General features: G+C 39.3%; 1 protein-coding gene across 2 annotated transcripts in view; it reads left to right on the top strand.

Annotated features, from left to right (window-relative positions):
* Pdgfd (platelet derived growth factor D) overlaps window positions 1-15389 on the top strand; it is a 214468-nt gene that overhangs the window by 123485 nt on the left and 75594 nt on the right. Inside the window, exon 2 of one of the 2 annotated variants that reach the window (XM_021207208.2) lies at window positions 12975-13179. In XM_021207208.2, the coding sequence (XP_021062867.1) occupies window positions 12975-13179 (205 nt within the window). The remainder of the gene's footprint in view (window positions 1-12974; window positions 13180-15389) is intronic. The other variant, XM_021207209.2, reaches the window with a different exon arrangement.

Below are 15389 nucleotides of genomic sequence, written 5' to 3' on the forward strand. Positions count from 1 at the left end.
ACACACACACACACACACACACTTTCATGCTACACCATGCCTATGAAGGTTAAAGGAAAATCCACAGGAGTCTGTTCTCTTTCCAACACATGGGTCCTGGGGATTGAACTAAGATCATCAGGTACCTTTATCCACTGAACCATCTTGGCAAACCAAATATATCTAGCTTTCATTTAGAAGCTATAAATAATCTATAATAATTAGGAGACACTAAATTGATAAAATCAGGAGATACTTTATCATTTTATATTTTCAATTTTGTATCATTTTATATTGTCCTTTAACTGAAATCATCTTAAACTTACTAGACAAAAAAGCTCGCAGAGTAGCTCTCAAGCCTATGTCTACAGGCAATGTCAAAGAAAGAGAAGTTTGGAACACTGACATGTATCTATATCTCTGCATCTTACTGCATCTGCTGCTCTGCTTGTTGAAGCTAAATTGTTCTGGGATGTGGCCCCCACTCGCTAACTCCCAGCATTCAGCTGGCACTCAGGCTTTTGTGTTATTCTTTTCTCTGCTCTGTTTAATGACATTTCTGTGCTGCTTTCATTTGCTGAAAAATTGTCCACATTTCCAGGCTATTTATAGCAGTCCAGTAAAGGAATTTATGTTGTCACTATTTTGCAAAGGAAGAAACCAGTAACTAGTTTACAAGATGTTTTTACCAATGACAAATATAGGAGAGAAAACTTTATTCAAACACATATTTCTTTACAGAGACAATGTGCCTTGCTATTGCTGTGCTCCAGTAGTGCAGCAATGCAGCCTGTGCCTAGATATTTATCTCCTCTCCATGCTCAGAGCAAACATTCATATTTGTACATGATGGTCTTTAGCATGCTACGTTAGGATGAGTCTCATAATTTTTGGCATTTTTTATTCAGGATTCAATATGTTTAATTTTTTTCCACAATTTTGTGAAGATTTATGTCTTTCATATCTCTTCCACTGGAACTAGCACCATCACACATTTCCTAAATTAATAAATTCAAGAAAAAGAATTAATCCAGTGAAATTTATAATGTCAGGGAATTTGATAACTGTGAGGAAAAAGTAATCAGTATTGAATTATTTATATGTTATGTGATATAGAACTCATCTGTCCTGGCACTGTGTTATTCATTTGATGTTCAAGGTCAAATTCATTTAGTCAATTCTGCACCAGATGCTGGGTGTGGAATGTTGAATCAAGCAATCATATTCTGACTCTGTGTAGTTTCTGAAAGAACAAGCTAAAAACCAATAATATCTACATGTAAGATGCAAAGTATAATGTGTATTTAAGGAACAAAAATGTTTAAAACAGACATAAAAGATGATGTCTGTCAGAGGGACATCATGCCCAAAGGCCAAAATGATTAAGATAATTCTTCAATTAAGATTCTTTCTAGGTGATTCTAGTTAATGGATGTTGACATTTAAAACTATCACAACATTCTATAACAAATGGAATGAGTGAAGGCTAGAGACACATATATGACTGGTATGAACTCAGTTGACTGGAATTTATCCTTAAACAGTAGTTGCAAGACACTTGTGTTACTAATGACAACAAGGGAGACCATGTGAGCCAGCAGAATAGAGACACCTTATTTTGCGGAAATTTACTAGCAAGACTATATGTCACAGATTTGACTGGGGTGTCATATGAATCTAGCTTCACAACTGAAATCTTGTTCAGCTAAAGGGGCTAGGGCTAACCTATCTTCTTCAGTACTGTGGCGGGTGAAGGTGAGGGTTATTCACATATATACATGGACTAAAATACATGCCTTTTCTCCAAGACATTCTGGATTTCATTTATTTGTATTGAAAGGCTTTATCATTTCCTGTGAACTCATGAGGAATAAAACAGCTTTCATTTGCTAAAGGTTTCAGTCTCAGGAAGTCAGGGCAAAGGAACAGAGTTAAGGTTTCAGGCTGAGCCAATATGATAGCACATGACGAAGTTTCCCTCAGAATGCCAAAGAAAGTTGTGTGTTCTAGCTTCCTTCCAAACTTGTCATGTCATAATTTTTTACAACTAAACATTTAACGATGAAATAAACAAAAAATCCTACTTCTCATACTTATGTACAAGTAATAATAGCAATAGCCACTATAACACATTTGCATATACATTAGATGATAACATTCATCTTTACAAACAGCATCTTCACCAGTAGACAAGAAATTGTCTGTAATATAACAGTGATCATTGACCACTGTCCTTGTCTAACAGGTATTTAGAGATGCTAGCTTTTACTAAAGTTACCACCTTGGCATATGTGCTAAAATTGCTTTTTTCTTCTGATTTCGGTTTGCTTTCTTGTGGGTTGAAGTGGTAGAAACTGAATCAGAGCTTTTTTCATGCTTGGCAAGTTTCTATCACTGGGCCACAACTCAAGCCTGGTAATATATAAAACATGAGTATTATTCCTAGTATAACTCTTTGGAAAGCATGCCATATTCTAACAGTCCACCTAGCAGAGGAAAATATACTATTTCCTCATTTTAATCGTTTAATGGATGTTTGCATGTATAAGTGTGTGTGTTTATTAGTTAAAGGGACGTTTTGTGATGGATTTGTCCATAAAGTTGCTCAGAATTGGAGAAAGTAAGAGAGGAAGACTGAGATGCCAGTGGGCTAAGATTACTTATAATAAATAGAGATTTAATTTCCAGCATTTATATATATGAACTGGGTAATTAAACACATAGGAAAAATGCCCAAGAACTCTTAACAGGTATAAATAGGCAGTGTGTGCTTTGGTTGTTTTCATTGCTATAACAAAATAGACAGGATGGCTTATAAATATCAGAAATTTCATTTGTTTCTTATAGTTCTGCAAACCAGCAAGTCCAAGATCAAGGTACTAGCAAATCTTATTTCCTGGTTCACTGGTGGCATCTTGTCACTTTGTCCTAAACTGGTAGATAATGCCAAGGGTATCTCCAGGTATTCTTTTATAGAAGCACTAATCTGTCCAGGAGAGCTCTGTCCTTGTGACCTAAGTGCCTCCCAGAAGACTGTGATCCATTATAAGACAGCATACAGCCTGTGATTTCAACACATAAAATTTGTTGGGAACAAAATATAAGGGGGCCAGGGGAGGCCCAGGGAAAGGTGGGGGAGGAAAGGGGGCTTAACGTCCAGCCAGAGTTCCTGTGCTCTGAGCAGGCAAAGTAGGCGCTGGGGGGCTGCCAGGCACTTTCCACTCAGCCCTGGGTGGGCACTGCCTCTGACCCACTCAGCAGGGAGTGGAGAAGGGGCAGCCCCTAACCTGGGGACCCCCCTCCCCCCGCCCAACAGAGCTACTTTGCTAAAGCCACCAGGGTTGTAGGAGAGAGGTAGAGAGGTACAGGAGGAGGAAGGGCTAGAGAGAAGGTAAGAGGAGAGGAAAGAAGAAGACAAAGAGAAAGGGAAGAGGAGAGAAAAGCGAGAGGTAAAGGAACAAAGGAGTGAGAGGGTAAGAGAGCATGGTGGGGCTGAGCACCCATTTTTATGGTCTTCACTGTTGCTACGTAACTGGGGAGGAGTTTAGCCTGAAGGTCAGAAGCTTGGGCCATTGCTTAAGTGACCACTGACCATGCTTCTCTTGTGGGGGCTGTGGGGGTGTTGGTAACTTAGGCAGAGGCCGGAGTTCTAGGAGCATGAGGGAACACCTACCGTGTTATATAGGTGTATTATGACCATCATGGTTCAGACCTCAGCTCGATTGGAGACCAGCCTGCAATTCCGCACAAAAATTGAAGACAACAAAAATATCCCACTCTTGACAGAGATTTCAGAGTACTGACAAAGTAAGCAAAGACTTATTCACAAACTATCTTCAGGAAACTAACATTCCTTTGAAGTTGTGACATGCTATTATGGTTAACACTGATTGTCAGTTTCATGGACTCTAGAATTATCTAGAAGGCAAGCCACTATGGCTAGGAAGGACTGTAGAGGTTAAACTGATTGAGGTGGAAAGATCCATACTGAATGTGGACCACATCATTCTTTAGAATGGGCCCCTAAACTGAATATAAAGGATAAAGTGAATTGACCATGAGATTGATCACATCCTACTTCCTGAGAGTGAATGCAGTGTGGCCAACTAGACACCTGCTCTGGCTATCATACCCTTTCTACCCATGTGAATCACATTTTCTTGAGCCAGGATAAAACTTTCTTCTTTACATTATTTCTCACCATGTATTATGTCACAGCAAAAGAAAGGTAGCTAAAATTGCTAACTGAAGGGGGTTTTCCTACTAATACCATACTAACACTGACATGTCAAAAACCTGTGGCTGCTAATATCTGCATTAACCAAAATTAAAGGCTTCCACCTCTGTGTTTCTATGTGACAATACACATTGCCCTACACTTTAAGCCACACTCACCTGGCTCCTTGGTCCTTAAGTGCAAGGATTAATCAACAGTCAGTAGCTAGTGGAATATAGGTTCTATGCAAAGACAGTAGAACCCCCCCACCCGCCCAACCCCCGTGCATGTTTGCTCTGGTCTACAGAGTGAGCCACAGTAGCTATGTTTTTGGTTTCAAATGGGTGAGTTTATTAGGTATGTTGCAAGTCACTGTAAAAGAACAGATGTCAAGTAGCGGATAGAGACACAGAAGATAGAGAGCAGAATGCCAGCAAGTGGGGATGTTACAGCATCCAGCAGAGGTGGTCAGAGTAGCCTGACTCAGAGCAAAGAAAGGTAGCATTATTAAATCAGGAATTTTCAAACATCCAAAGGAAAATGACTGGGAAAGCTGAGGAAGCAAGCCTGAGTGCCTCGTTGAGCCCTCTCTCTGCCCATGGCTGGGCTTCCAGCTTACCTTCTCCACTCTTCATTTAATTGGGTCTGTAGCAATAAGCCCTGTTCTAGCTCTTTAAGAGTAAAGCGTATCTCATTACTAATCCAGCATGTTTGTCTCCACGATCCTGCTGTTACCTTCTCGTCTATTAGTCATGCTGAAATTAGCATGTTTCCCTGAAAGAAAACTGTCACCCGAAAAAGACTGTTAAATCCTACCATATCCAGCCACTGGTGTGTTAGGCTGGGAAGCCTATGCAAATCCTATGACTGGTGCTGCTTCTGCAGTGCTGAGGAACCAGCATGAGAATCCAAGGAAGCGAGAGTCAGAAACAGGTGGATTCAAGTGAAGACTGAGACCAGGAGACAGCTGTAGCATTCTTTACCCATTGTTTCTCCTAATGATTTTAGCTCTCTTTGCTGAGCTTATTGCCTATTAAAATGGTACAAAAATGATTGTTTAAAGTCTGAATACATCATGGATAAGGCATGGAGGTACACACCTGTAGTCACTGAACTTGGAAGGTGAAGTAGAAATATTGGGAGTTCAAGGTCATCCTAAATTATATAGTGAGTTCAAGGTCAGTCTATGCAGCTACAAGAGACCTTATCCTCCTATCTATCTATCTGTCTATCTATCTATCTATCTATCTATCTATCTATCTATCTATCATCTATCATCTATCTATCTATCTACCTATCTATCTATCCATCCATCTATGTCTGAGCTACAAGAGACCCTAATCTCCCCCTCTCTGTCTCTATGTCTCTCTCCCTCTCTCTTGCTCACACACTCTTGCACTCTTGCTCTTGCTCTGTCTTCCTCTCCAAAATAAAACAAGTGATGATGACAAAACAGCACGAAAGCACTGGTAATGTGTTGACTTTTCTGAACTTATGATAGGCTTCCACAGTGGATACGCAGAAAACACATTTCAGCACACAGAAATTGCTCTTACCAGTGGTTGCTTGGAAACAGAAATGAGACTGTATATGTAAGTCATTTAGCTATGTTCTGAGACTGAACACCTATGAATCATTCAGCTACATTCTCGGCAGTGTAGCAGTGATATGGTTGTGAAATCATGAAACAGCCACTGCACAAATGATACTTGGTAATAACCCCATTGTGAGGTAGAAATTTCCTGCCTGTGTGACTGTTCTCAGCTTTAGGCTTGTAGCTGCAGTGTACAGGTTTGTGACTTAAGGCTCAGGCTCTTAACTATTTTATGAAGACCATGAGTCAAATCACTATGTGTGACTTGCTGCACTGAATGTTTATGAAATGACAGAGCCACAAACTCCATGTTATTTGCTGCTATAGATCATTGAATGGTTTAATTTTTACTTCAACAACTTAATGTTTTCTCTTTGCGTTTAATGTTACAGATAATATACTATGTTCTAGCAGATGAAATAAAAATATTAGCAATATTTATAGTTTCATTTCTTCAGCATTATTATATATTGTAATGGATTTCCAAATGTATCTGTTGGAACTAGTGCTAATTTTTTTTTCCTATGAATGAGAAACACTAGGATAAAAGTAAGGTCCTAGGGCATAGGGATAAATGTCCTCTTACTTTAGGTCACTAGGTACCAATCGTGGGGAAAAGATAGGAAAATGAGTTTAATATTAGTCACAACTCAAGAAAGTGAAATCAAAAGCCAAATGTAGCTTATAGAATCTAAATAAGAAACAGAAACTACAGAAGACTGGACAGGACACAGAAGTGAGAAAATTGGAATAGTCCTGGGTTCTAAGACTCATAGTGTGGCAGAACTGTTGGAGAAATGTCTGGGTAGACTACAGTGTGGCTGAAAAGTTACTGATCCTTTGTTCAGCATTAAATTGGTTGCTGATCTAAACAAATCAAAGTGATGGGTAATAGTGCTTGGGTTACTTTTCTGGAATTTTCTGGGAGATATTATGGGGTGAACTGAGTTTTGATAAAAGTTTAGGAGCAGAATAGATGCACATGACATTTTAACTCTTTTATCTTAATTGGATTTTTTTAGAGTCAAGTACATAGTTCAGATTTTGATACTATAAATATGATCTCCCTTCTGGATTAAAATAGAAACTAAGACTCTATACTCCTTCCATCTAAACACATATAGAATTTGATGGATTTTATTTGTTTTGGATTTAACAGCTCACACTTTGCTCTAGTTACATCTGCACTGAAAAGTACTGCCAGAGTCAGGTTTTGCTTCTGAGTGGCTTTGTACCTTGAGCTATAGATTTCCTGAACTCCCAGAACTTCCTTTGTAGTGCTGACATTACTAATTGCACAAGATTATCATGGGGGAATTACATGCAGTAGGCAATTGAAAGTCACTTATCAGAGTGCCTGGTACATAGTGATTGCCCCATATGTGTTAGCTATTATTGGACCACCAAAGTTACTTATTTGGGCCAGGGATAAGTCTAGTGTATTGAGTTTAATTATCTTATGTTTAACCAGATAGGTAGTTCTCAATACCTATAATTCATTGGTACTCTTCTGATAAGAGTAACCTTGAGTCCTTGAGTTGGCATGAGCTTATAATAAATTATATGTAAACAATATGATTCAGAAGTTAAGGTACATTATCAATAGTCAAGGATCAGAACTGACTCCAGCAAATTTCACACTAAAAGAAAGAACACCTCCTATTTATTGCAATTTATTTACATATTTGTTTGTTTGTTTGGAAAGAGGATAGTTTCAGGATTATCTGTGTCAAGATTTTGTTCCTCCTTGTAAGAAGGACCAAACTATCCACACTTTGGTCTTCCTTCTTGAGCTTCATGTGGTCTGTGAGTTGTATTCCACACTTTTTACCTAATATCCACTTATTAGTGAGTATATACCATTTGTGACTGAGTTACCTCACTCAGGATGAGTCAGGATGAGTCATTAGGGAAATGCAAATCAAAACAACCCTGAGATTCTACCTCACACCAGTCAGAATGGCTCAGATCAAAAACTCAGGTGACAGCAGATGCTGGTGAGGATGAAGAGAAAGAGGAATTGCTAGTGGGATTGATTGCAAGCTGGTACAAACACTGTGAAAATCAATCTGGCACTTACTCAGAAAAGTGGACTTAGTATTACCTGGGTACCCAGCTATATCACTCCTGGGCATATACTTGGAAGATACTCCAACATGTAATAAGGATACATGCTCCACTAAGTTCATAGCAGCCTTATTTATAATTACCAGAAGCTGGAAACAACCCAAATGTCCCTCAAAAGAAAAATGGATACAGAAAATGTGGTACATTTATACAATGGAGTACTATTCAGCTATTAAAAACAATGATTTCGTGAAATTCTTAGGCAAATGGATGGATCTAGAAAATATCATCCTGAGTGAGGTAACTCAGTCACAAATGGTATATACTCACTAATAAGTGGATATTAGGCAAAGAGTATGGAATACAACTCACAGACCACATGAAGCTCAAGAAGGAAGACCAAAGTGTGGATAGTTTGGTCCTTCTTACAAGGAGGAACAAAATACCTATGTGACGAGACACAGACACAAAGTGTGGAGCAGAGACTGAATGAAAGACAATCCAGAGACTGTTCCACCTGGGGATCCATCCCATAAACAGTCACCAAACCCAGAAACTATTGTGGATGCCAAGAAGTGCTTGCTGACAGAAGCCTGATATAGCTGTCTCCTGAGAGGATTTGCCAGTGCCTGACAAATACAGACGTGGATGCTCTCAGCTAACCATTGGACTGAGCACAGAGTCCCCAATGGAGGAGCTAGAGAAAGGACCCAAGTTGCTGAAGGGGTTTGCAGCCCCATAGGAACAACAACAATATGAACCAACCAGTACCCCCGGAGCTACTAAACCACCAACCATAGAGTACACATGTAGGGACCCATGGCTCCAGCCACATGTAGCAGAGGATGACCTTGTTGGTCATCAATGGGAAGAGAGGCCCTTGGTCCTCTGAGGGCTCTATTTCCCAGTGTAGGGGAGTGCCAGGACCAGGAAGCTAGGTTGAGTGGGTTGGTGAGCAGGGGGAGAGGAAAGGGAAGAGGATAGGGGGTTTTAAGAGGGCAAACCAGGAAAGGGGATAAAATCTGAAATGTAAGTAAAGAAAATAGCTGGTAAAAACAAACAAACTAAAACATCAACTGCATCAACTGTGGTACCAGGTTGCCGGGATTCATGTTTTCACTACACCCTTAACGAGTTCTGCAACATTGAGAAAGACATTTGACTCCCTGTGCTGCAAAAATCTCATATGTTAAATAATGATAGTGATGATTATTTTAATGCCTATTACAGAAGATACATACGCAAGCAATGACTAGGCCCTAGATATTAAATGAGAATATTTTAAAATAATGTCTGGCACAAAATTAACATTATTACAATCTTCTTTTACTTGTATTCAGTTTATATTCATGTATATTTTAGAAGAGATTTGTTTATAAGGAACGCACTTCTTAGAAAAGTCTTAATTTCCTTCTCTATTTCAATACAACTGGGTCTGGAAATTCACCAAACTGAAAACAAGAAACACACACACACACACACACGCCCATGCACATGCCTCTATCTCCACCTCTCCCTCCATAAATAACAGACATTTTATTTGTATCTACTGTTGGTATCTTTAAGATAATCTAGCCTTTAATGATGTGCTGAAATAGAAAAATTAGAAGTCTTTTTTTTACAGTTTCTCAATGTAGCCTCTAAAGGATGCCCTTGACTTCACTCATTTCCAAGTTCTATGGTCTTTCCTGTATCTGTCTGTCTGGCCCTGGCCTTTGACATATGAAAGTGTCTTTTTGTCAGGCTATTAGTTCAGATATGGTTTCCCTCATACTGACAACTTCTGGTTTTCTGAAGCATGCCTATTGACACCTGCCATCAGCACCAAGTTTGGCCTTCTTCCTTTGTACTTAAGGATGAGTAGCACTACCTACACCTGTGTTCTGGGGCTCAGTGTTGCCCATGCTCTTTCCTCTGGAAACTCTAGGTCTTGCATGTACTCTATTCTTTTATCTCAGGCCCACCCACATATCACCAAGCCTAGTAACATTTCTATTTGAATTCCTCATTACTACATCACCTTAAACTTGTATTTCTTCCAAACAAATTTTCCATGCAGGCCCCTGGGTGTCACGAATCCTGTGTGATGATTAGGATTCATTCTCTACACTCTCTAGATTAGAGTTAGTGTCAGAGACTGCTATAAATTATTCTCTTAACTATTGACCTGATGTGACCACCTGCTTCAAGTTCCTATCATCTTGGCTCTCTAGCAATGATGTATTAAAATATTCATACAAACAAACCCTTTCTCCCTTAAGTTGGTTTTATCACAGCAGCAAGTATAGAATCTAACACACCCTTCTAGTCCTATGACTAGCAGCTGGTCTTACCATGTCCTTACATCATCTGGCCCATGCTTTAAGTAAAGCATGGTCCTTACTATAGTAAAATGTCATTGTGTATTTTACTATGTATCCCATTTGACATTTGGCTTCACTATCCTTTTTTGTCAGAACCTTACCACTGTAGCAATTTCCTCCCAGGAGATGATGGATTCTCAGCAGCACTCTTCTTGCCATTCATCTTTGCTACCCACAGTGGGCTGATCTTCCTTTTGATAAGCCACTCCTTCATTCCAGGCCTTTCCTGTTTGCACTCAAATCAAATGCAGACAGTTGTGTGGCTCTTGGGTGTTTCCAAACCCATAGTCTAGGTGAATTTTAATGGGCAGGTCTTTGCCATTATCCCAATCGCACATCTTTTTTATTCATGTCTTTCTAGTTCACCCAGCCTCTGAACAACCGTTAGAGTTTCCACTGGCCTCTTAGTGTTCCTTTGGGCCTTATTTACACTGTGTGACAAATATCCATTTTGTTTTTTATGTAAGATGAGATAATATATAGATACATATATTATATATTATGTATTATATATTATGAATTTATATATTATACATCATATATATGAATATAGTGTATATTTTATATATGATATATAAAATCTTCCAAATATAGCATAGCATCTGTAACTGTGAAGACATGCACCTAATGAATGTAACCACTAGATATCACCCTGAATAAGACCAAAGACAAACTTGCCCCTAAATGCTTTAGTACGTAAATGAGGACTCTGAAATCCTAAGATAGGTATTTAAGAATTGAGTAGCTATATATTAAGATACATAGTTCTTTCTATTCATGACACATTATATCTAAGGGCTTTTGACATTATTGATATAAATTTGTATTTCAAAATAACTTTATTGTTTATTAAACATAAGTAACACTCAAGAAATCAAGCCATCAACAATACTAAGTCTAAGAAAACAACGTAGCAGTTGTGAACAAGTGATAGGAGGACTGAAGATGCTGTGATTATGTTATAGTTTGTCTGCACTGGTTGAATAATTGTGATTGGATGAGAGTACATATCAGTGTGGGAAGCAGTGTTTGCCTGGGTTCCTCATAACAAAATTAGAGAGCTAGTGATTTTCAACATCATGTCAGCGGTGAAGAGAAGGACACCTGGTGGATGTTTCTAGCTGTCTGAGACAATGTCTCCCACCTCTTTGAGGCTGTCTGTTATAGAGCCAGTGCTGTTATCCAAATCCAGGGAGGGAACCTCAACATCCCACACTGGCTTCTTTGTCAGTCTGCCTAAGCAAGCTGCAGTGTATTAAGTTTCCCTTTGCATCTGCACAGATGAGTGCCTACTGATCATCCTCCCTTTAGAGGTTTCAACAGCCTGCTTGAGCACCCACACCTTTGAGGCCTTCCACCAGCAACTTTAGCCTCGCTGACCAGGCTCTGAATTACAGGCTTCAAAGCAATCTTTGTGGGAGGACACAAATAGTCTGTGGTTGGAGGTCTGCTAATTATGGAGTTCAAAAACCCTAAACATGCAAAGAACTATAAATACTGAAACATAGAAAATAATAACCACCATACAGCAAGGCAATTGTTATTTGAATTCTCTTAGTATTCCACAGATTTAATGTACAAGCCCCACAAGACTGCTCTCAATTCAGACACTTGCTCCAAACCTCAGGATACCTGCACTACTGGCCAACTGGCTACTGATACAAGTGTCCCTGTACACAACCCTTCAGGTACTCAAGAAAACACTGTATAAGAAGTTTAATACTAAAACACTAAAATTAGGAGTGGCAAAATAGTAAGACTCAGAGGGTAAGTCCTGGAAGGTTCCATGTGTTCCTTGGTTCTGTTATCTCCTGGGGAAGCATGTGTGTTCAGAGATTTTACTCTAGTCTCATTATGCAGGCATGATTACCTAAACCTGTGGCAACTTGGAGTGACTGTTCAGCTGAATTCTCTTATTCTTAGACTTTGGCACCTCTAGTCTGATTTTCCATGACAAAACACTTCTTTAACCACATTATCTTTCTGGAGTGTCTTATACCCATCAAGAAACTGTCTAAGGACTCCACAATAAATTTTGCCATGAGCATAGATGTAGATATAGTCCCAGGAATCCCATCATGAAAACAATGAACTTCTTAACCACTTGAGAATGCCAAGAGTCTGGAGTCTATTCGCAAGAACCCAATACAAAGACCAAATATATTCCCTGTTATAACACATTAAGAAAATACAACACAGATTAGATATGTTGAAGTCAGAGAAAGCCAGAAAGAGAGAGTTCTTAGGTTTGTGATAGAAAACAAAAATCACTTAAAACTTTTTATTTATCAAATTGTTAGGGGCCCTTGAACACTATTAGAATCTCTTCATTTGTCTCTTTCATTCTTTCCTTCAACAATATTTATTGAACCCTTAGTCAATACTGTTAAATTTAATTGTTTGTATAACATAGTAAAGCGAAAACATGAACTGTCTGAAGTTATTCTCTGGTTTGATTCCAGTCTAAATGAATCTGAGTTCTGAGATCATTGGTTATGTTTGCCTCTCAAGAGTAAAAGAGAAAATCCCCAAGGTTACAAAGTACTGGGCACTGGGAGCTGTAAGGAGTTCAGGAAAGCAGGCAAAATACAAACAGGGCTTGGACTGTGTTGTTGACCTGAATCTACCACTTGGTCTTATGTTTGTAAACTAAATCAAGAAGTACTTTGAAATGACATGTTGTAAATTATTCTTTTTTGTGTTTTCTTGTAATTAGAGCAACATACTAATTTTTACAAGTTGTGACTACTAACAGAGAGCAATCACCTCACAGACTTGTACCGGAGAGAGGAGAACATTCAGGTGACAAGCAATGGCCATGTGCAGAGTCCTCGATTCCCAAACAGCTACCCACGGAACCTGCTTCTGACATGGCGGCTCCATTCCCAGGAGAAAACACGGATACAACTGTCCTTTGACCATCAATTCGGACTAGAGGAAGCAGAAAATGACATTTGTAGGTAAGAGAACACTATTCTTTTTAGTGTTCTAATAAAAGTGGGAGAACTTGAATTAAAAACATTGATTCAAATATTCTTAAACTCGTTGGAATTACCCAAGACGTTTCTATATTAATCACTTTTCCCACTTCACGTAACTTGAAGGAGAAGGGTTTATTTTGGCTCCTGATTTGGGGATATTATTTCAGTTGTAGTGTCTGGTCATATTGTATCTGCTGTCAGGAAGAAAAGAGGGACAGATGTTGGTAGCCTTACTGTTCTCTCCTTTTCATGAAGGTTAAGACCCTAGCTTAGAGAACGATATCATCATCTTTTAGGGTAGGTCTTCCCATTCAAACTAACCTGATAAAGATTATCTTCCACAAGAGTGGCCAAAAGCTTGTCTCCTGGATGGTTCTAGATTTTTTCAGGTTTTTAATCAGTATTAACAATCACCATGGCCATCCTTTTTAAAAGGTGTTATGCTGGTCCTGCAGAAGACCCACAAAAATGTACACTTCCCTCAGTCAAAGTTGTGTGTTTCCCTGAAAAAAAAAAATGCATTCTGGGACTCTGAGCATTTCCAAGGCCCAGAAAAACCTTTGTGAGGATGTATATGCATCTAATTCAGGTCCCCCAGAGCTGCATACTGTATGTAACTCTGGTGAATGTCTGCCACCAGCACAGAGAGCAAAGCCCCTTCTTGCTTCAGCACTTGAGGCAACTGTAAACCATGACAAGAGATAGTGACAGAGAACCAGGTCAGGGACTTCCTGACACTTCCTAAATAGGCAGAAGGAAGCAGAGACAACCTCAGGATCTATGTGCTCTTCTGATGTGTTTCCTGATGGGAGAGAAGATGAAAGCAGGCTAATCACCCTTCCTCATTAGCATGCTTATCAGAGAGTCCAGGCCTCTGTTCTTTGACTAGTTGGCTCCCTTAATTACCCTGCAGGAGACTTGGGGAGAACTTTTTTCCCTTTTGTGCTTTACTGGCTGTACTCTTTCTGCATTGCCAATGAACTTCTGAACTACTAAATCCCTTCCACAGTTTATTTTTCTTTGAATAATAAAAGGGGGTGCATCCGATTCGGTTTTCCTTTGTTGCATATTTATTATACTGACAGTTTTTATTATGCTGCTGTTTTTTTTCCCCAGAAAATAACAGCATTGACTATTATTTTCTAGGACCATAGAGGGTAATGTATGCCAGAAAGCAGAGACAAATACGCGCATGGAAAGCTAGTTAATATTTACAATGAGAACGAACTAAAGCTGATCTTGTGTCTTTTTAACCTTGAAAGAGAGAACTAAATCGTTGTTTTGCTGACAAAAGAGGGAGGAAAAAGACAAAAACAGAGAAAATAAGGCGCTATTAAAAATGTTAAAGGTAATAACAAGAGTGGTGGTGTAATCTGTTTCCATGTAGAATATATCTGACATTGTCTTAGCTTCCTTTAGAGCTGTTGTGGTAAAATACCCTGACAGTAGCAACTCATGGGGAAAAGGGTTCATTTTGGCTTACAGTTCAAAGGTGCAGTCTATCATATCAAGGGAGTTAAAACAGCTGATGACATTGTATACTGGCTAGTTTTGGGCCAACTTGACACAAGCTGGAGTTATCACAGAGAAAGGAACTTCAGTTGAGGAAATGCCTCCATGAGATCCAGCTGTAAGGCATTTTCTCAATTAGTGATCAAGGGGGAAGGGCCCCTTGTGAGTGGGACCATCTCTGGGCTGGTAGTCTTGGGTTCTATAAGAAAGCAAGCTGAGCAAACCAGAGGAAGCAAGCCAGTAAAGAACATCCCTCCATGGCCTCTGCATCAGCTCCTGCTTCATGACCTGCTTGAGTTCCAGTCCTGACTTCCTTGGTGATGAACAGCTGTATGGAAGTGTAATCTGAAAAAACCCTTTCCTCCCCAACTACTTCTTGGTCATGATGTTTGTGCAGGAATAGAAACCCTGACTAAGACACATTGCAAGGCCAGTCAAGAAATGGGGATTGATGCATGCTGGTACTCAGCTAACTTTCTTGCTATTATTCAACCCATGACCTAGGACAAGGGTGTGGCCTCTGCAATGAAGGTGTTTCTTACCTTAACTAACCTGATAGAGATACTTTCCCACATGTTTGCCTAGAGACCTCTATCCCTAATGATTCTGAACCTCATCAAGTTAACAATTGTGTATTGTTATAAACACCAAATATGTGAGGTTGGAAATTTTATTTT

This window comes from Mus pahari, chromosome 10, assembly GCF_900095145.1.
Source record: "Mus pahari chromosome 10, PAHARI_EIJ_v1.1, whole genome shotgun sequence".
In the NCBI taxonomy this organism is placed as follows: Eukaryota; Metazoa; Chordata; class Mammalia; order Rodentia; family Muridae; genus Mus; species Mus pahari.